The sequence below is a fragment of the Papio anubis genome, chromosome 15 (genome assembly GCF_008728515.1).
Source record: "Papio anubis isolate 15944 chromosome 15, Panubis1.0, whole genome shotgun sequence".
Taxonomy (NCBI): domain Eukaryota; kingdom Metazoa; phylum Chordata; class Mammalia; order Primates; family Cercopithecidae; genus Papio; species Papio anubis.
Window position 1 is genome coordinate 7,407,464 of NC_044990.1, and position 21,063 is coordinate 7,428,526.

The following is a 21,063-nucleotide window of genomic DNA, read 5'->3' on the forward strand; positions in this document are numbered from 1 at the left end:
TTTTTTTCTTTTTTTTTGAGACGGAGTCTCACTCTGTCACCCAGGCTGGAGTGCAGTGGCGCGATCTCGGCTCACTGCAAACTCCACCTCCTGGGTCCACGCCATTCTTCTGCCTCAGCCTTCCGAGTAGCTGGGACTATAGGCGCCCACCACCCCGCCCGGCTAATTTTGTTTTTGTATTTTTAGTAGAGATGGGGTTTCACCATGTTAGCCAGTATGGTCTCGATCTCCTGACCTCGTGATCTGCCCACCTTAGCCTCCCAAAGTGCTGGCATTACAGGAGTGAGCCACCGTGCCTGGCCTTTGATAACTCATTCTTGTAATCCCAGCACTGGGAGGCTGAGACGGGAGGATTCATTTGAGCCCAGAAGTTCGAGACCAACCTGGGCAACATAGTGAGACCCCTGTTTTTACAAAAGAAAATATAATAATTAGCTGGATGTGATGACATGTGCTTGTAGTCTCAGCTATTCAGGAGGCAGAGGCAAGAGAATCCTATGAATTTGAGGCTGCAGTGAGCTGTGATTGCACTGTTGCACTCCAGTCTGGGTAACAGAGCAAGACCCTCTTAAAAAACGAAAACAAAAAAAACCCTGTTTCTAAAAAAGAAAAAAAAAAAAAAAAAGAAAGAATTGCCTGATGTATCAGCTTTCTGCCTATCTACATTTTCATTAATATTCTTATTTTTCCTCCTGTGTCAGACAAATGGTGTTTGTTATATGCTGAAAGCCATCTTTATTTTTTCCAGCAACTTGTTCTTTCATGTGTCTCTTTTTCAATACAGTCTATTTCTCTATGTTGGTTACATACTCTTAACTTATAAACATTCCATGTTTAAATCTTTTCTGACACTTTATGAACCCCAGAACAAAGAATGCTACATGAGGAAAAGGTTCTTTGGTTAGTACATTTGGAAAACTCTGGGATACAATTTGGGAAATGGTTTCTATTATTGTGGTGGCTACTTTTTCACCTTTTGTTCATCACTTAATTCCCAGTATTTTCCCTTTCCTTTTCACCATTCTATTGAAACGGTTTTTTTTTTTTTTTTTTTTGAGATGGAGTTTCGCATTGTATTACTCAGGCTGGAGTGCAGTGGTGCGATCTTGGCTTACTGCATAGTCTGCCTCCCAGGCAGAATTGTTCAAGCAATTCTCCTATCTCAGTCTCCCGAGTAGAGTAGCTGGGACTAGTAGGCTGTGCCACCACACCCGGCTAATTTTGTATATTTAGTAGAGATAGGGTTTTGCCATGTTGTCCAGGCTGGTCTCGAACTCCTGACCTCAGGTGATCCACCTGCCTCAGCCACCCAAAGTACTGGGATTACAGGCATGAGCCACTGTGCCCAGCCCCTAACTTGCAAAATTAACGGCATTCCTCTTACTCGCCCTCTGCTACAATTGACAGTTGATGATTCCTCTTTTTTTTGAAACTGTTATTCTCTTAGCTCTTAGATTGTTATTAGTGGTTTTTTGTTTGTTTGTTTTAAAACTTCTTGGCCTTTGTCCTGCCCTCAGGAACTCTCCCAAGCTCTGTCATTGACTCTTTTTTATTTTACCCTTCATAGTGCTCTTTTGTAATCTCACATGTCTTCAATACTTCAGCTCCTCCCTAGTCACATTTGACTCCTGGATACTTTTTTCCCCTCCTAGTCCTCTGCGCTCGTTCTATTATATTTCTGGTTTCTTCTGAGCATCTTCGTCTCCATGACATAGGACTTAAAACTCAGCCTGTCTTCCTCCCCCTCTCACAGAGGCAGGGCGGGTTCCTGTAAAAAATAAAAATAAATGAATAAAAAATAAAATGAACACCATATACTTTCCTTCAAACCTGTTTTTCATTCACACACATCTGTAGACACTCACTTATTCACAACTATATGCCACTGTGTATCTTGGTTATTGATATCATTCAGTGTCTAACTTGTGAGCTCTTTTTGACGCCTCACTTCCTTACCTGCCATATCCTTCAGCTACTGAGATCTGTTGCTGGTTTGAAATTATTTTTACTCTGTTAACTGAGTTATAATGTAGGGTACCCCTTTAATTCTTGCTTGGATTATTATATTGTGGTCTGTTAGCTGGTTTCCTGCTTCTAGTCGTCTTTTTCAAGCAACTACCTGATTGTCTGATTTTGCCTCTCATCCTTGTCATTGGGGGGAAAAAAAGGTCAAAATCCCTTACGAAGGCATCCAGGCTGCCTCTTGCTCTTGTTCCTGTTTATTGCTGCATGCCTACAGAACTGTTTGCAGCACCATGCAAGTACCACGAAGAGTTCCATGTTCTTCTTGCTTCTCCTATGACTATTCTTTTTGAACATTCACCTTGCTTGATGTACCCTTCCTTCCGTCTTGACTTAGACTTGTCTTTTAAGATTCAATTCAGTCATATGGTCTTATGGCCTAATTAGACAGCATTAGATGTTTGCTCCCTTTGTCCTAGCACTTACCAGATTCTAATTATTCATTTATAGAACTCATCACATAAGCTAATATCATATACTGATATGGCACATTGTAGATAATATATATCTTTTGATACATGGATGTTCAGAGTTCTTGAGAGTGTGGATTTGGGTTCAGGATACATTGTATACCTGTGAAATGTCAGCCTGTGAACTTGTAGAACACAGTGTCTATGTTTTATGTCTTTCTTTCTCACAGTGCCTAGCACAGTGCCTTGCACAGTGTCTTTTATATATTAGGTATTCAAATAATTGAATGGATGGACCTGGATTATTGATTAGTTGGATGATTATTTGGCCTAATACGTTCCTGAAATGTAATACTTTACGTATTTTCATAAATTTTCCCTCGGTACAGTTTCATGAAATAAAATATCAATGTGGAAAACATTTGAAAATCTTAATATATGTTAAATTTTATGATTAAATATGGCAGGATTCTTTGTTAGGAAGAATACATCTAAGTATTACAAATTACTGTGGGATGTGACAAATAGGTTTTACTGTTATATGGCTATGGATAGAAGAAATGCATAAGTATAGAAATAATTGTAGCTGTGTAAAGTAGTTCTTGCCTCTTTGGAATGTTGTGATAGTCTCACTTTCCTGTACGACTTATTCACTGACCTAAGTAAACATTTTTGCTCCTTTTAGGGACCGTGATAGAATAAACTAGGTGGTATGCCCTGTGATTATTAATGATTACTGTTATTGGAGCACTGTGACATGTAAATAACTTCAGATTCTTTTAAGTACAGGTTCAGTATCCCTTATCCAAAATACTTGGGACTATAAGTGTTTCAGAATTTTTTTTTGTGTGTGTGGTATATTTGGATCTATTTATTGGTTAAGCATCTTAAACCTGAAGACCTGGCCTGAAATACTGCAGTGAACATTTACTTTGAGCATCATGTTCGAGCTCAAAAAGTTTCAGATTTTGGAGCATTTAGGATTTCAGATTTTCTGATTAGGGATACCTAGTTTGTAGCAGATGCACACATCAGATTTTATTTTTAAATGTCTTCTATTCTTTGGATACAGGTTTTCCTTTTTATATGCATTGACTTTTTTGGTCTGAATTTAAATGTTGTGTGATCCATGTGAATTCTTACGATAATTCCATTCAACGATGATATGCAAATGAAAAAGGGAATGGTGTAAGTGGTTTTATGATTTAGAAATCTTGAACTTTCTTAGAAGTTTTTTGTAAAAATTATACAGTGGTCTTCTGTACTCTGCGGGATTGGTTCTAGCAACAACCTCCCCACCACCTGCAGATACCAAAATACTGGGGTGCTTGAGGCATATTTGCATATAACCTATGTGCATTCTTCAGAATAGCTATTACAATGTAAATGTTATGTAAATAGTTGCTGTACTGTGTTGTTTGTATTTTTTAAATTGTTGTTGGTTTTTTTTACCCCAAATATTTTTTATCTGTGGTTGGTGAAATCTGCAGATTCAGAACCCATGAATATGGAGTGCTGACTGTATATACTACTGAAAAAAATCACATACTATAGATGAGTACAAAGAAGAAGGCAAAAATGTCCTTAGCCAGGTGACCACCCACAGATAACATGTCTGATACATTTTAGTGACCATCTTTAGCATGTTTTTACACACCTGCATGCACACGCATTCCCCCATTCCCTCAGGCATAAGGAAGCTATTTTACATAAATAGCAATTTAGTTTCATTGCTATTCTCTAGCTTATCTTTTATTTTTACTGAATCAGTAGTATAGGTGGCTCTTTTCATGTTTAATAAAAATATATCAACTCACAGTTTTTAATAGTTATACATTATGATATGTTCCACAGTCCACGTGACCAAATCCCTGCTGGTAGCTATTTTACTTATTTCTTTCTAAAAAATATTATAATAAAAAATGTGTCATTTTTCTCCTTAGCTTTAATTCCTAGATGTAGGTTTGCTAGATTAGGGGCATGCTTATTCTTTGCTTATTCTCCCCTCTCCTCCCTTTTTTCTCCTTCCTTCCTGTCTTTCTTTTTCTTTTCCCCTTCTTCTCCTTCCCTTTTCCTTCCCTTTTTCCTTTCTCCTTTTACCGCTCTGGAGTGTAGTGGCATGATCACAACTCACTACAGCCTTGATCTGGGCTCAAGTCATCCTGTTTCAGTCTCCAGAGTAGCTGGGACTACAGATGTGTGCTATCATGCATGGCTAAATGTTGTTAACTTTTAGTAGAGATGGGGGTCTTGCTGTGTTGCCCAGGCTGGTCTTGAACTCCTGAGCTCAAGTGATCCTCCACCCTTGGCCTCCTAAAGTAGTAGGTTGACAGGTGTGAGCCACTGCATGGCCTTATTTTTCATTTTGGTAATATTATCAAACTGTTCTCATAAAAGGTACACCAGGAGATTGTTAGAAATGTTTATAGTATTATCCATTTCTGGTAAACTTTGTAAAGGATGAGCTAACAACTGTCTTTGGAAATTTACGTGTCTATAGTTTCAAGCTGTTACGTACAGAGAATTGCTTTATGCTGAGATCATAAAAATTTTTGTTTTCATCTCATTATAATGTAAAGCTTATTACTAATTGATCTTCATTTGCCAGGTTCCAACATACACATGCTACTTTCCTTTTAAGATTGTCGAGTTATAAATCGGAGAACTTTTGTTTAGAAGAACACTAATGTGAATCTTTTGGAAATATTGGTAATTAGCTTTCTTCTGCTGTCTCCACCAATTTTATCTGATTTAGAAAATTATATTTCCTTTATTGAGATGCTTAAATCAGAGGGCCTAATTTGCTTCAGAAAGTTTATAAACTATATTATTAGACTAATTTTACAATAGTCATTGTATTTAGGTGTCACTTTTAACTTTTTTTTTTTAAGATTAAACTTCGCAGGTTTTAAATAGGTCAGTTTCTTACTAACCCAGAAGTTGAGTATATTTTGATAATAAATTTTAAATTGGCCATATTTGTATGTGCTTGAAATAAGTGGAAATAACAATTCATTAATTAACAACAACAACAAAAACCTTATGTGAACTTGGGGATTCTTGTTAACCATCTGACTTCTCCTTTCCATCTCCCTCTGTTCCTCTTTATCCTGTGTTGTTTATTAACACTGAAGACTGGTAAAATTAGGTCTCAGTTGGGCTGCTCTTTATGTCCACGAATCTCATCTTTATTTTTTTTTGAGACAGGGTCTTACTCTGTCACGCAGGCTGGAGGGTGGTGGTGTAGAGATGGCTCACTGCAGCCTTCACCTCCTGGGCTCAAGAAATTCTCCTGAATAGCTGGGACCACAGGTGCATACCACCACACCTGGCTAATGAAAAAAATTTTATTTTATTTATTTATTTATTTATTTTGGTGGAGAGAGTGTCTCTTGTTGCCCAGGCTGGTCTCAGACTCTTGGCCTTGAGCAGTCCTCCCGCCTTGGCCTCCCAAAGTTGTAGGATTAGAGGTGTGAGCAGCCGTGCCTGTCTGGGTCTCATCTTTTTATGTCTTTTTAGATCACTTTAACAAGGCAAAAAAAATTCTGCAGGCCTGTCTTTCTCTCTCATTATAGGTACCCTCTCTTTTGCTTTTCCAAATAATTCACTACTCATTGCTGTTGCCAAGTCACTCCCAGTGGCATGGGTAGACATAATTGTATTGGAGAAATATTTATGTAAAATAGACTCTCTGACTTGTTGCTTCAAAGATGTGGTGGGCATTATCAAAAGGACAGTTAGTTGAACTGTGCGTGTGATATAATTTGTCTTTTTAGGAAAGAGATTATAAGGAAAGCACAACAAAACTTGAAAAACCAACTTTATAAGAAAGTAGACTGAATTGCTCACAAGTTATTTGAAATGGTACTTGTAGCTTGCCTCTCTACTACTGGATGTTTAACCAAAAACAGTTAGCTAAATTTTATATATTGATAACTCAAAGTCAGAGAATTCCTTAATGTTTTCAAAACATTACCACTAAGTTCTGGCCAAGGTGAAAGAACAGGGATTCAACTCTCTCTTCAGAAGCAGCTAACAAGCTGAGCAAGACATATGTAACAACAGTTTTCAAGACATTAGATATCAGACAGTGAAGGACAGTGATCCCCGGGAGATGGAAAACAAATGAGGTGAACCTTGTGATTAACCCAGCTTGCTACCTTGGGAGAGTTTCCCAACCTTGTACAGAAAGGGGGACATCAGGTGGAGCCTGCTGATGTGTCTGAATTGAGGAGACCAAACTGGAAGTCCACAGTGGCCAAGGTGGCAATAGTGTACAAGAAAACATACTGAAGAGGAGAGAGCTCACATACAGAGAGAACTCTGGCAATTTGCTAAGGGATCCCTCTTTAGCTGATGTGAATTCAGGATGTGAATGAAGAGGCTACCAGAGCTGGAAAAAGAAGTTGCCAAGAAGATCACAGTCAACAATTCTCAGATCTGTACATGACGCGGAGTAGTTCCTGTTCTCACCAGCCAACATGGAAAACTTCATAACTCACGAAGCACCAAGTAAGGCTAATTGGAAGGCATTTGCCTCAGTAGTGGGGTCAAATTAGCCTTAGAATAAATTCTTCCCTGGTTCCTCCTAACAAAACTTAAAAGCAAGACCTGGAAGAATCAAATTAATTTTTAAGCAGTTTAACTACAACGAAGAGCAAAGGTCCAGATTTGCAGGAATACAAAAATATCCACCACCCAGCAGATAAAAGTCACATTATTTACCATGTAATCAAAAGTTACCAAACAGGCAAAGAAGGAAAGTAAGACCCATAAAGAAAAGAAAATATAATCATTCAAAACTGATGCAGAAATGATTCAGAGATAGTTATATAAGAACATCAACAATAATTATTATAACTATTTCATATGTTGAGGAAGCTTAGAGGAAAGATTAAACATGTTAGTACAGGAATAAAACATATTTACATATATGAGAAATCCAAATCAGACTTCAAAAGTTTAAAGCTATAGTGTCTGAAATGAAAAATATGTTTTATGGGATTAATGGCAGTAGAACTTGCAGAACTGTTTAGTGAACTTGAAGGCATAGCAATAGAAACTGCCCCAAAAAACCACATGCAGAGAAAATGTGAGCCATGGGATAACATCAAGTGACCTAATATCTGAATAATTGGAGTTCTGGTGGGGCTGGTGGGATGTACAGAAAAAGTATTTTAAGAAATATTGGGCAACATTTTCCAAACTTGATGAAGCTGTAAACCCACAGACTCAAGGTGTCCAGTGAATCACAGGCAAAATAAACATGAAGAAAATTACACCAAGGTGCATCAAAGAAGCAGCCATGCCAAAAAACAAAACCATTTTTGCGGAACGGCTATACCATTGGCTTTCCATATCCATGGGTTCTACATTCTTGGATTCAACCAATCATGGACGGGAAAAAAAACAAACCTAAACACCAAAAAAAAAAATCATACAACAATAAAAATAATACAAATAATAAATACCATGTAACATATAGCATTTGTATTTCATTAGGTATAAGTAATCTAGAGATGATTTAAGGTATATAGGAGTATACACCTATGTGCATAGACTACATATAACTATTAGGCATTTAATATGAGGAACTTGATTACCTGTGGATTTTGGTATCTGTGGAGGGACTGGAGGAGGGTCCTGGAACCAATCTCCTGCAGATGCTAAGAAACGACAGTACTGATAGCTGATTTCTCACTGGAAGTAACACAAATCGTAGACAGTATAACAGTGTCTTTAAAATACAGGAAGGAAAAAAAAGTGTCACCCTAGAATTCCGTACTTGGAAAAATATCCTGCAAAAATGCAGTCAAATTGAGTGCATTTTTGCACTCAAAAACTGGTAAAATTCGAACAAGGTCGTCAGTTTAGCTAAAATTATTGCACCAGTGTTTATGGTTTTGAAAACGTACTATGGTTATGTAAGATGTTACCTATCATGAAACGAGGTGAAAGGTAACATTTCTTATGAGTTTTACACTGTGTCAAAAGATTTTTTTTTTTTTGAAAAAAAGCAAAAAAAAGGGGCGGGGGTTGGGGGAGGACTTCAATCCAGACTATTTGGTGAATTCTCACAACTTCGTAATAGAAAATTTCAAAACTCAATAAAAGTAGTCAAAAAATGTGAACACTTCAAAGAAGATATAAAATGACAAGTTATTTGGGAAATGCTAATTAAAACCACAATGAGATACCACTACACACCTATTAAAATGTCTAAAATGAAAAAGACCAACCAAAGCATGTATTCCTGAGGACATAGTGCAACTTGATCTCTTACACAGTACTGATGGACATAATAAAATAATACAACTAGGCTGGAGGATCGCTTGAGCAGCTGTAGTGAGCAGTGATCTTTCCAGTGCACTCCAGCCTGGGTGACAAAGCAATAACCTGTCTCCAAAAGAAAAAAAAATAAAATCACAACTACTTTGGAAAACAGTTTACTAACTTAAAAATGTTATATATACGTACGTATTACATGCCCAAATCATTCACTGGTACGTTTTTAACCAAGAATAACGAAACGTGTATTTTTATACAAATGAAACATGTATTTGTGTACAAAGGCTTGTGTACAGATCTTCACAGCAGCTTTGTTTGTAATAGCCAAAACCTGGAAACAATCTCAGTATCTAATGGATGAAAGGATAAACAAATTGTAGTATATTGATAATGTTGAATACTCGTAAGCAATACAAATGAAGTATTGATAGATGCAGTGACATGGGTGAATCTTTATGCTGAGTGAAAGAAGCCAATCAGCTTTTTTGCAACAGGTTTGCCACCAGAACACAGGTGTCGTGAAAACTACCCCTAAAAGCCAAAATGGGAAGAGACTTTTATCAACATTGTCTTCATTGGACACATAGATTCAAGGCAAGTCCACCACTGCTGGCCATCTGATCTACAAATGTGGTGGAATTAACAAAAGAATCATTGAAAAATTGGAAAAGGAGGCTGCTGAGATGGGAAAGGGCTCCTTCAAGTATTCCTGGGTCTTGGATAAACTGAAAGCTGAGCATGAACATGATCTCACTATTGATATCTCCCTGTAGAAATTTGAGACCAACAAATTCTATCATTGATGCCCCCAGACACAGAGACTTCATCAAAAACGTGATTCTTGGGACATCTCAGGCTGACTGTGCTGTACTGATTATTGCTGCTGGTGTTGGTGAAATTGAAGCTAGTATCTCCAAGAATGGGCAGGCTGGTGACCATGCCCTTCTGGCTTACACACTGGGTGTGAAACAACTAATTGTTGGTGTTAACAAAATGGATTCCACTGAGCCACCTTAAAGCCAGAAGAGAGATGAGGAAATCATTAAGGAAGTCAGCACTTACATTAAGAAAATTGGCTACAATCCTGACACAGTAGCATTTGTGCCAGTTGCTGGCTGGAATTGTGACAGCATGCTGGAGCCAAGTGCTAACATGCCTTGGTTCAAATGGAAAGTTACCCGTAAAGATGGCAGTGCCAGTGGAACCATACTGCTTGAGGGTCTGGACTGCATCCTTCCACTAGCTTGTCCAGCTGACGAGTCCTTGCGCCTGCCTCTCCAGGATGTCTACAAAATTGGTGGTATTGGTACTGTGTCTGTGGGCCGAGTGGAGGTTGGTGTTCTCAAACCCATTGTGGTGGTCACCTTTGCTCCAGTCAACATTACAACTGAAGTCTGTTGAAATGCACCATGGAGCTTTGAGTGAAGCTCCTCTTGGAGACATTATGGGCTTCAATGTTAAGAATGTGTCAATCCAAGATGTTTGTTGTGGCAGTGTTGCTGCTGACAGCAAAAATGACCCACGAATGAAGGCAATTGACCTTACTGCTCAGTCGATTATTCTGAACCATCCAGGCTAAATCAGTGTTGGCTATGCCCTTGTACTGAATTGCCACACAGCTCAGGTTGCATGCAGGTTTACTGAGCTGGAGGTAAAGATTGATTGCCATTCTGGTAAGAAGCTGGAAGAAGGCCCTAAATTCTTGAAGTCTGGTGATGCTGCCATTGTTGATATGGTTCCTGGCAAACCCATGTGTGTTGAGAGCTTCTCAGACCATCCTCCTCTGAGTCATTTTGCTGTTGGAGGTGTGAGACAGACAGTTGCTGTGGGTGTCATCAAAGCAGTGGACAAGAAGGCTGTGGGAGCTGGCAAGGTCACCAGGTTTGCCCAGAAATCTCAGAAGGCTAAATGAGTATTATCCCTAATACCTGCCACTCTAGTCTTAATCAGTGGTGGAAGAATGGTCTCAGGACTGTTAGTTTCAATTGGCCATTTAAGTTTAATTGTAAAAGACTGGTTAAAGATAACAGTGCATCTTAAAACCTTCAGAAGGAAAGGAGAATGTTTTGTGAACTAATTCATTTTTGTTTTTTTCTTTTCTTTCTTTTTTTCTTTTTTTTTTTTTGCATGTGGTTAAGTTACTAGTTTTTTAAATCAGTACATTTTAATGGAAACAACTTGACCGAAATTCTGTCACAGAATTTTTTTTTTTTTTTTTTTTTTTGAGACGGAGTCTCGCGCTGTGTCGCCCAGGCTGGAGTGCAGTGGCGCGATCTCGGCTCACTGCAAGCTCCGCCTCCCAGGTTCAGGCCATTCTCCTGCCTCAGCCTCCGAGTAGCTGGGACTACAGGCACCCGCCACCACGCCCGGCTAGTTTTTTGTATTTTTAGTAGAGACGGGGTTTCACCATGTTAGCCAGGATGGTCTCGATCTCCTGACCTCGTGATCCGCCCGCCTCGGCCTCCCAAAGTGCTGGGATTACAGGCTTGAGCCACCGCGCCCGGCCCTGTCACAGAATTTTGAGACCCATTAAAACAAAGTTCAGCGAGAAAAAAACAAGCCAGGTAAAAAACACATATATATGTATGACCCATTTATGTGAAAAATTTTTAAATGCAGACTAATTCATAGTGACAGAAAGCTCATCAGTGGTTTCCTGGAGACTTGGGAACAGAGAGCAGAGAGGGGTGGAAAGGAGGGAGGGGTTTAGAAGAGGCCTGTGCGGACTTTAGTATGATGTATATAGTCATTATATTGGTTTGGGTAGTGGTTTCAAGGTTGTATACCTGTGTCAGGAGTTGCCAAAGTTTTAAGTATGGACAGCGTATTACATGTCAATCATATCTTAAATAAAAGAAAAAGTCACCAGGTTAGGTTTTCATTCAGAGGATAGAAAGATTACTGATACCAATTTACAAAGCCTTTAAGACAGGTAAAGCAAGCTGAGCTCTTTAAGGAGCTGTCCAATAGTTTTATGAGTTTGCTATGTGATTAAAATAACCCTGACCAGTATTCAGGAATATTAGTAGTTTCTGAGTTATTCATCCCATCATTGTATGAGTTATTCATCCCATCATTGTATGACAACTATTTTTTTCTTATAGGCCTTTTTGAGCCATATATGCAATGTAATGTTACATATCTTATGTTCTGTTATTATTCAACAGAAACTTCTTGTCTTTCCATCTAATTTAAAAAAGAAAAAGTTTAGGCCAGGTGTGGTGGCTCACGCCTGTAATCCCAGCACTTTGGGAGGCCGAGGTGGGTGGATCTCTTGAGCCCAGGAGTTCGAGACCAGCCCAGCCAACATGGTGAAGCCCCGTCTCCACTAAAAACACAAAAATTGGCCAGGCGCTGTGGTGGGTGCCTGTAATCCCAGCTACTCTGGAGGCCGAGGCAGGAGAATCGCTTGAACCTGGGGGACAGAAGTTGCAGTGAGCCGAGATCATGCCACTGCACTCCAGCCTGGGTGACAGAGTAAAACTCTGTCTCAAAAAAAAAAAAAAAAAATAATTACAATAACATTTAAGTTAACGGTCAGGATTCTTGATTAATTATATATGGGTCTAGATGGTAGTGGTAGGGATCATTTTCGAAAGTTGGGGGATGATGTCATTTTGGAGAACTCCCTATATGAGAAGCACTTGGTTGTTTTTGACATGAAAACTGGGGGGCAGGCCGGGCACAGTGGCTTACGCCTGTAATCTCAGCACTTTGGGAGGCTGAGGTGGGCAGATCACTTGGGGCCAGGAGTTTGAGACCAGCTTGGCCAACATGATGAAACACCGCCTCTACCAAAAATACAAAAATTAGCCAGGCTTGGTGACGCACACCTGTAATCCCAGCTACTAGGATGACTGAGGCAGGAGAATCACTTGAACCTGGGAGGTGGAGGTTGCAGTGAGCCAAGATTGTGCCACTGCACTCCAGCCTGGCGACAGAGTGAGACTCCATGTCAAAAAAAAAGAAAAGAAAAGAAAAAATTGTGGGGTAAATTTGAGTGTATGAGAATCTAAGACTATTGAATGAACATTAATTTTTTAAAATGTCCACTTAGAACTATTTAAAGTATAAATGTAAATTAGGGTTTTAATTATGAATATAAATGACTGCATATCTGTATATTTACAGAAACCAAAAATTTAATATTATATCTATGTCTTTAGGAAAGGATTATTCAAACATAGGGCAGGGATAGTAAAACTTTAATGTTTTTATTTCTATTTTTCTTATTTATGCCAAACTCCTTATTGTTGTTGAAGTTAGTCAAATAATTTATATAACTCAAGTCCTTATGTCTTCTAATCCTAGATAAAACCTTTGCCTCCTAAACCTGAAAAAAATAGTTTCTTTTTTGAACAGGTATTTCATTTTAATGTGATACTTGTTTTAGTTACCTGTTTAGCCTTATCTTTCAAAAAATTATTCTTAACATGTTAAAAATATATATCTATGCTATTTTAAATAGATTTTATAGTTTTAAAAAAAGATTTATATTTTAAACCAGTAATATTAAAGAAGTTTTAAGAATGTATCTTTATTGTTGCATCTTATTTTAAAGATTTTTATCATGAAAAAGTATTCTAGGTAAGGTCTTAATTTCTGATTTGTACTTTAAATGTATCCGATCATTCTCTGATCTGGCTACAGTTAATTTATATTATCAAAGATTTTTTGTGTGTGCCGTTGTACCTGAATCTTACATAATTATTTTTCTGCCATTTAAATTATTTTATCTTTAATCTCAAGTGCTCACAGTTGAACAAAACAAACTCTCAAACCACCAAATCAAGGAATACTAAATCAAGAAACAAGTAGGGTTTTAGGTCATCCTTTTCAGTTCTTAATTCAAATTCACTGTTGGGTAGATTTTGGCATCCGTGGTTATTGAATCTGTAGAAGTTACAGTTCTGTGTGTAAATCTTAATAGTTAGGTTAATTTTAATAACTTCCACTCATACATATTTGGAGGTCCTTTGTAATTTATGAAAGGTAGGATGGACCTCCCCCTCCTTTTTCCCCTTTACAGGGTCTCAAAAATAATAAAAATAGGCTTTCAAAATAATAAGATTAGAGAAACTCATTTTTAAAATCGGTCTGTTATTTACTGTAATTACAGGTTATATGTGAAATAGAAACTGGGTAATACCTGTTTCTCAGGAACATTCTAAAAATATTCATATTGTGTATTATTTTCCCTATGTAATTTTGGTGTCTCCTAGTAATCCTACGTAATCCCGAAGTCCATGTCTCTAGCCATTTTGGACTCTTTTATCACGGTATCAATGGCTTTTATCTTGACCCTCAACTTCTAAGACTTAGGTTTAACTGGGACATACTGGCCCTGTCATACTTTTCATTCTGTTGGTAGCCATTTGTTCCCTTATAACTAGGAAGGTACTACATTAGTAAAATGCAGTGGCTTGTTTTCTCTTCCAGAAATCAAGGAATTGGCCATCCGTTTAGAGAACATACCACTATTTTGGGGAATGTTACAATTGGAAATTTAAAAAAAATACATTTAAGTCACAAAAGAGGATTTTTTCCCCTTTGGAAAATACAGCCTCAGGCCTGATTTTACTTTTCCAGAAATTTGTGCCTTAGCTGTGGCAGTAAAAGATTGATTCCGTAGTTCTAGTATATTTTAATTAAGCCCAGATTTAGCATTTGTTCTATATTTTATCACCTTTTATTTAACTTTAGCTGGCACATAGCTGATAATACTCGTTTTGGAGTTTACATTTGGGTTAGCCTGGTGACTTGTTACCTTCCAGATCTAGTATTTTGAACTCTAACTTGGCAGTATTTTGAACTCTTAACTCATTCATATTAAATGGGGAAGCTATTATTTCTGCCTCCTGTGGAAATTTAATGTGGACAATATGTAGACTTTTTATGAATCTTACGTATAGTCTCATATGTTCTAGTATTTCTTAAAGCTAAAAATACCATGCCACTTGAATATATAAAGAGTTGTAGCATAGTACCACTGTGAAAAAGATGTTTTCCATGTAATCTCATAGCCAAATAGTTTTCAGTGTAACAAGTCACACATGGTACTGTATGGGCATTAGGATCACTTTAGTTTTTCTTATATCTTGATTCCTCCCATATTTGCCTTGTTTGTAAATGTTTTTCTAACCTTTACTTTGTTACTTAAATACATGATACCATATTATTAGGGAAATGTTTGAAGTAACTACAAAAAAGAAAGTGATTACTATTGGAAGAAAACAGTTTTGACCTTTATCTTGGTAGAAGTGGTTTAAAGATACTAAACTCGAAACTTGTTGCTCAGTTTTGAGGTAATCTCAACCTCCCGGTTCTCTAAAACATAGTAGTTTGGTAATGATGCATGCTTGATGATAAAGACAAATTTTACACATTACTGAGGTTAAAATTCTGCAAATGAAATGATTAAAATCTTCAAATTTGATGATCAAATTTCCTTTAAGAAATTTAATTATGACCTACCAAAATATGGAACCTAAAACACATGTTAATCCTTTCAAGAATATATTTTACTTAGTAAATAAAGCACTGTGGAATATGCCTATTAGATTCAATGTCTTTTTTTGGCTTAAAGTGTGTTAACTTACTATATTTGATTTTTAAATAGACACCAAATCCTACTGCAAGCGAGTTTATTCCTAAAGGAGGATCAACCTCCAGGCTGAGTAACGTGTCCCAGTCAAATATGTCTGCCTTCTCTCAAGTTTTCTCTCACCCATCCATGGGAAGCCCTGCTACTGCTGGATTAGCACCAGGTAAGTTGAGTAACTATTTCCAGTGAGTTCCAGATACCAAATCTGTAAGCACCATTTAGTATTAATTTATCAGAACTGAAATTGTATACTTGAATGATTCACACTGGAACAAATTATGAGCTTTATGTTCTAGTTTTTGGCACCATAGGCCAAATGTGTAGTTGAGAATTTTAAAGCAAAATTTAAATATGAATGAAATTACATATAAGAATTTTTATATATAAAACTCACAAAAAAATTTAAAGGGGAAAATGGTTATTTAGGAAAAAAATCTATCTTTTTGTATTTCTCTATTTTTAAAACTTCGTGCTGTTTCACTAAAACTTATAAAGGCATCAGAAATAATGGGAATATTTATGTATGTATGCCTCAGATCTACATATGCCTTTCGTATCTACATATGCCTTTTGTATTAACTTTCTAAAAAATAATTTATATCATTCTACATCTTTAGATGGTATTCCCTTTCAGATGTTTGATTATAAATGCTATAGTAGTAATTTTAAATTGGGTAAAGTATTATAAACAGTAGTAGGAAAAAAAAATATATTACATAAGGGATCATTGCAGTAGAGAAAACACTTTTTAGTCATCTTCTGCCAAGTGCACCAATAATGACAGAAGAATCTGAGCAAATGTGCTTGTACTCCAGAATTCCTGAAGGCATCGTTCAGTGCGACTCTTTGAGAAATCTATGATTCTTTGCAGTCTTCGTTTTTATCTTAAGAATTCATGCAGATTTTTGCGTCTATTACTCCATAATGTTTATTTTAATATAAAAATATTTAAATTTTTAAAATTAACATCACTTAACCCCACTGCTATATACCTTGATTTGGAAAGCAAGGTGATATGCACAATCATATTTAATTAATAGTAAGTCCTGAGCAGATTGGTATCTTATGTTTGTCAAATGTTTGAGTTGCACACACAAATTATGCTTCTAGAACCTATACAGGAAAATCAGCACTTGGTCTTGGACATTTAAAAAAAAAAACAGAAACAAAATGAAATATATATACCCACTAAAAGCCAAAGGATGTATCTAGATCAGCTGGGAACTGGTACTGCCTCCAGGGCTTAATCCAATTAGTAAGTAAATCTTTGATTTAAATACTGATATATCTAATTCAAGGACCTCTTTGGGACGAAAAATGGGAGAAGAAAAAGATAAAGGGGAGTAGAGCATCTGTTTTAGCATTAAAGTATCAGTGTACTCAGAGATTAATAACCTTGTGTTGCTAAGGATTTTGTCAGCACATTTCCCCACCATTCTTTCTGTCTTACTACCCTCCTCCCTTCCACTCCTCTCCCCCGACTTGTTCCCTTACCTTTTCTTCTACTTTGATTTTTTTTCAGGTTCATTTAAATTTGTAAGCATTTTCCTTTCTTCCCTAGAAAGCAGTGTCAGAATTGAATTATCTCTGGTAGCCTAAAAATTTTTTTGTAAGTAATGTACTACTATGATTTTTCTTTCATTGAGGTGTGTTTGCATTGTTTACATGAGCATAATCTACAAGTGAGCTACACATTTTAAAATTTCTTAGACAGGCATTGTCTAGACTTCTGAGCAGTGTTGTAATTCAACTTTACATGTCTCTTTCCAAAGCACCCGCAATAATGGGATCCATATAGCAATCAGAAAACTTTGGCCTTCGTAATTACATGCCAATTTATTTTGGTCTAACAATGCTTCCTTCCTCGTATCAGAAATAAACATTTTGTTAACTTACTTCATGAGACTAATTTAGGCATGCCATTCAGAAAAAAATTAGCCTTTTCAATTGGAGGAGTTAAAAATATTAAAGGGAATTTTAAATTTAAAAACACTCAGTTTAAAAAAATCCATTAATGCTTATGGTATAGGTATCAGCTTATTTGGAGGTAGGTATATTCATTGGTCCCATTTGGACCTCCCAGTTGAAACTTAGGGTGAAATTAATTAATTTAAAAGGTAAATTAGCTGAAAAACTATTCTTCTACGTAGTCCTAGCATGAAATGGTTATTCTAGCTCCTCCTACCGATGACAGTAATGACTCCCTGGAACCACTGGAAATAGGTCATTATATCATATGACATGTATTCAGGAATTCTGGTAACTATCATTTTAAGAGTGCTCTTCATTCACATGACAAGTCAGTTAAAATTTTTCTTTCTTTCTTTATTTTTTTTTTTTTTTAGACGGAGTCTCGCTGTGTCTCCCAGGCTGGAGTGCAGTGGCGTGATCTCGGCTCACTGCAAGCTCCGCCTCCCGGGTTCACGCCATTCTCCCGCCCCAGGCCCCCAAGTAGCTGAGACTACAGGCGCCCGCCACCACGCCCGGCTAGTTTTTTGTATTTTTTTAGTAGAGACGGGGTTTCACCATGTTAGCCAGGATAGTCTCGATCTCCTGACCTCGTGATCCACCCGCCTCGGCCTCCCAAAGTGCTGGGATTACAGGCTTGAGCCACCGCGCCCGGCCTAAAATTTTTCTAACAATGATGAATGGTTTTGCATCAATTATTTTTTCTGTTTGGTTATTGGCTTAACACTCTGGAGGTGAGCAAAGAAAAAAACTTTGAGTCTGCCTTTCGGAAGAACCGTTGTACTCTCAGTGTCTTCCATCATTTCTTACCTACAAATGTTACTTTGTTTAAGGAAGGGTTCTTGACATTTACATTGTAAGGTTATAGAATAAATACAGAGTTTATTTACCTATGTTAGTGGTGATTTAGTTTATTTTTAATGCTTACTATTATAGATGTAACTCATTAATTTCAGTTACAAGTTTTTAATTTTCTTTTAAAATTTCTATCCCCAAAACTATTGCCCTTGAAAGTATCAAATTACTATAAAATATGAAACCTTAAATACTTTGACACTTATGTAAACTAGGGTAACGTCATTTCATTATGTATGGGAAAGTACGTCTCTAAATATATTTTTGACCAAATATATTTGTCAAAATTTTTAAGCCAATTTATTTTGGCCCAATATTTGAGCAAAGTTGAGTGGATATTAAGAATGCGTTTCTTCAAATTATGAGGAACAAAGGCATAATGCCTGGCACAAAGGAGACCCTGAGTGAATCACATTGCTTTTTTAAAATTTGTTTTGATCACTTAAGAAAAAATCATATTTTTGTGTATGTCTCAATGTAAGAAATAAAACTTTATACAAATATTTGAATTTAATCACAGCTGATTAGGTTTAAAAGACATTAAAATATGTGGCATCTATTTCTATAAAATTGCATACACACCCATTTTATTCTTTTTTAATTTAAGGAATCAAGGATTTGGAGATACAGTTTTGTTATGCACATTGAACCTAGAACAGTAGCTGCATTTCTAAGTGTCTTTTGTGAAGGTAGTTGTTTTAATGATGCTAAAGATATGGCACTTGGGCTTGTCTTTGAGAATCCCTACAATTATGCGTATTTTTATTTTAAAATATGCATTTTTCTCTGGCAACAGCTTTTATTATCCTCTCTCAGGTTCACAGCCTTCCAAAAGTTAAGAACCACTGTTTTTTTTGTTTTGTTTTTTGTTTTTAAGACGGAGTTTTGCTCTTGTTGCCCAGGCTGGAGTGCAGTGGCGCAATCTCTGCTCGTTGCAACCTCCACCTCCCAGAGAACCACTGATTTAACACAACTTAAACAAGACTAATTTCCAGAGTGTTATATAGTAAGAGTACTTTCAAGTAACACATAGCCTAAAGATACATTTTTCTACTAGCTCTTGCTTAGGCAGACGGTTTTTTTGACTAGATCTCTGGAAACCAAATTATGAATGTGCTTAGTATATGAAATAATAGTTTATACTTTAATTTTTGTGTCATGAAAAGCCTTTTTTTTTTTTTTTTTGAGACGGAGTCTTGCTCTGTCCCCAGGCTGGAGTCCAGTGGCACCATTTAAGCTCACTGCAAGCTCCACCTCCCGGGTTCACACCATTCTCCTGCCTCAGCCTCTGGAGTAGCTGGGACTACAGGCGCCCGTCACCACGCCCGGCTAATTTTTTGTATTTTTAGTAGAGGTGGGGTTTCACCGTGTTAGCCAGGATGGTCTCAATCTCCTGACCTCGTGATCCGCCCGCCTTGGCCTCCCAAAGTGCTGGGATTACAGGCGTGAGCCACCGCGCCCGGCCGAAAAGTAATTTTATCATGAGAACTAATTGCTGAATGTCCTTTTTCATCAGAATTTTTTTCCCGAGTATTTTTAATAGTAGACATAGTTAACTAAGTCTTCGTGTACTTTAGATTTAATTACCTCAGTGTTAACAAATTTGCAGTGCCACAGTGTGTTTGAAAGTGACTTAAGTGCAGTGGGAACAGCACACATTTCTGGGTAGTGTTCTTGTGTATCAATTGGTGGTTTAGTGCACAGTTGTGTCTCAGGAATTGAGCATCTCTCCTTCTGCTTAATTATTATGTGTGGGCCCTTGGGAGAGGCAGAGGTGAGTTCTTGTATTTGCAAATGTCATCACTGATTTATAAATGAGAAAATGAGTCATGGTGACTTTCAGCATTTTTCAATATTCATTCCTTCAAGATGAAAATAGTGCAGGTTTATTTTTTAATCATTAGATACGTTTTATTGTAAATTATTATTACTTTAGAGAGAGGGTCTCACTCTGTCGTCCATCCTGGAATGCAGTGGCATGGCCTTAGCTCACTGCAGCCTCCAGCAATTCTCCCACCTCAAACTCCTGAGTAGCTGGGTCTACAGACACATGCCAATTAAAAATACTCTGTTTAAAATTTTTTTGTAGAGACGAGTTCTCACTTTGTTTTCCAGGCTGGTCTCAAACTAACCTCAAGTGATCCTTTCTCTTCAACCTTTCAAAGTGCTAGAATTATAGGGGTGAGCCACCCCACTCAGCCTTTGTTGTATATTATTAAGGCAAACTCATATAATTGATACAGGGAGAATCATTTAATTATTATACCAAAATTAGCATTATTAAATAATTGTATTCATTTATTACCAAGTTTATTGTAGGTTTTTGGGAAAATAAATCCGAAGAAAATTATGTTCTTAGATCCAGTTTTTAAAAAATACTGAACAGTCATTTCTTATATATTCCTGAGGTTATGGTGCCAAATTGGTGGGTAAAATTGGCTAATACCCTTTTTTAAAAAAAACATTTTTAGCTTGAGAAATATGTGAGGGAGAAAGGGAAGGGAAAGAAAAAGGGGAAATTAATGTTTGTCATTCTTGTTCAGAAATATCAAAACTTATGAATGTTGTAGACTAAAAGTAGTTATTTGCTCATAATGTTGAAGGGTTGGGATAAGCAGATCATTTTCAGTTTTAAAGTTCTGTGCTAAAAAATAAAATTCCGTGACTGATTAGCTCTATGGCATTTCATATCATAGATGAGGAAATGGAGGTTTTATATATTTAAATTACATACTAGTTGGATTAGGCAATAATATGATATTGGTTATCAATCTAAGTGGAAACCTTTGGGATTTACATAGTCCAGCCTTGTGCCAGTCTAGAGGTGGCATTTCTGACAGATTGTCATCTAGTCTCTGCTTAGCCACTTAACAGTAATATAAGGAATTCATTAACTAACCAAGGCAGCCAACCAGT

General features: G+C 37.0%; 1 protein-coding gene and 1 pseudogene across 4 annotated transcripts in view; both read left to right on the forward strand.

Moving 5' to 3' along the window:
- Positions 1 to 21,063, forward strand: part of PAN3 (poly(A) specific ribonuclease subunit PAN3) — a 159,289-nt gene that overhangs the window by 67,587 nt on the left and 70,639 nt on the right. For all 4 annotated transcript variants that reach the window (XR_002518255.2, XM_003913715.5, XM_009191690.4 and 1 more), the window contains one exon: positions 15,340 to 15,487. Coding sequence is in view for 3 of the 4 variants with exons in the window: in XM_003913715.5 (XP_003913764.3) it covers positions 15,340 to 15,487 (148 nt within the window). In the remaining variant the exon portion in view is untranslated. The remainder of the gene's footprint in view (positions 1 to 15,339; positions 15,488 to 21,063) is intronic.
- LOC108582837 lies at positions 5,809 to 10,948 on the forward strand (annotated as a pseudogene).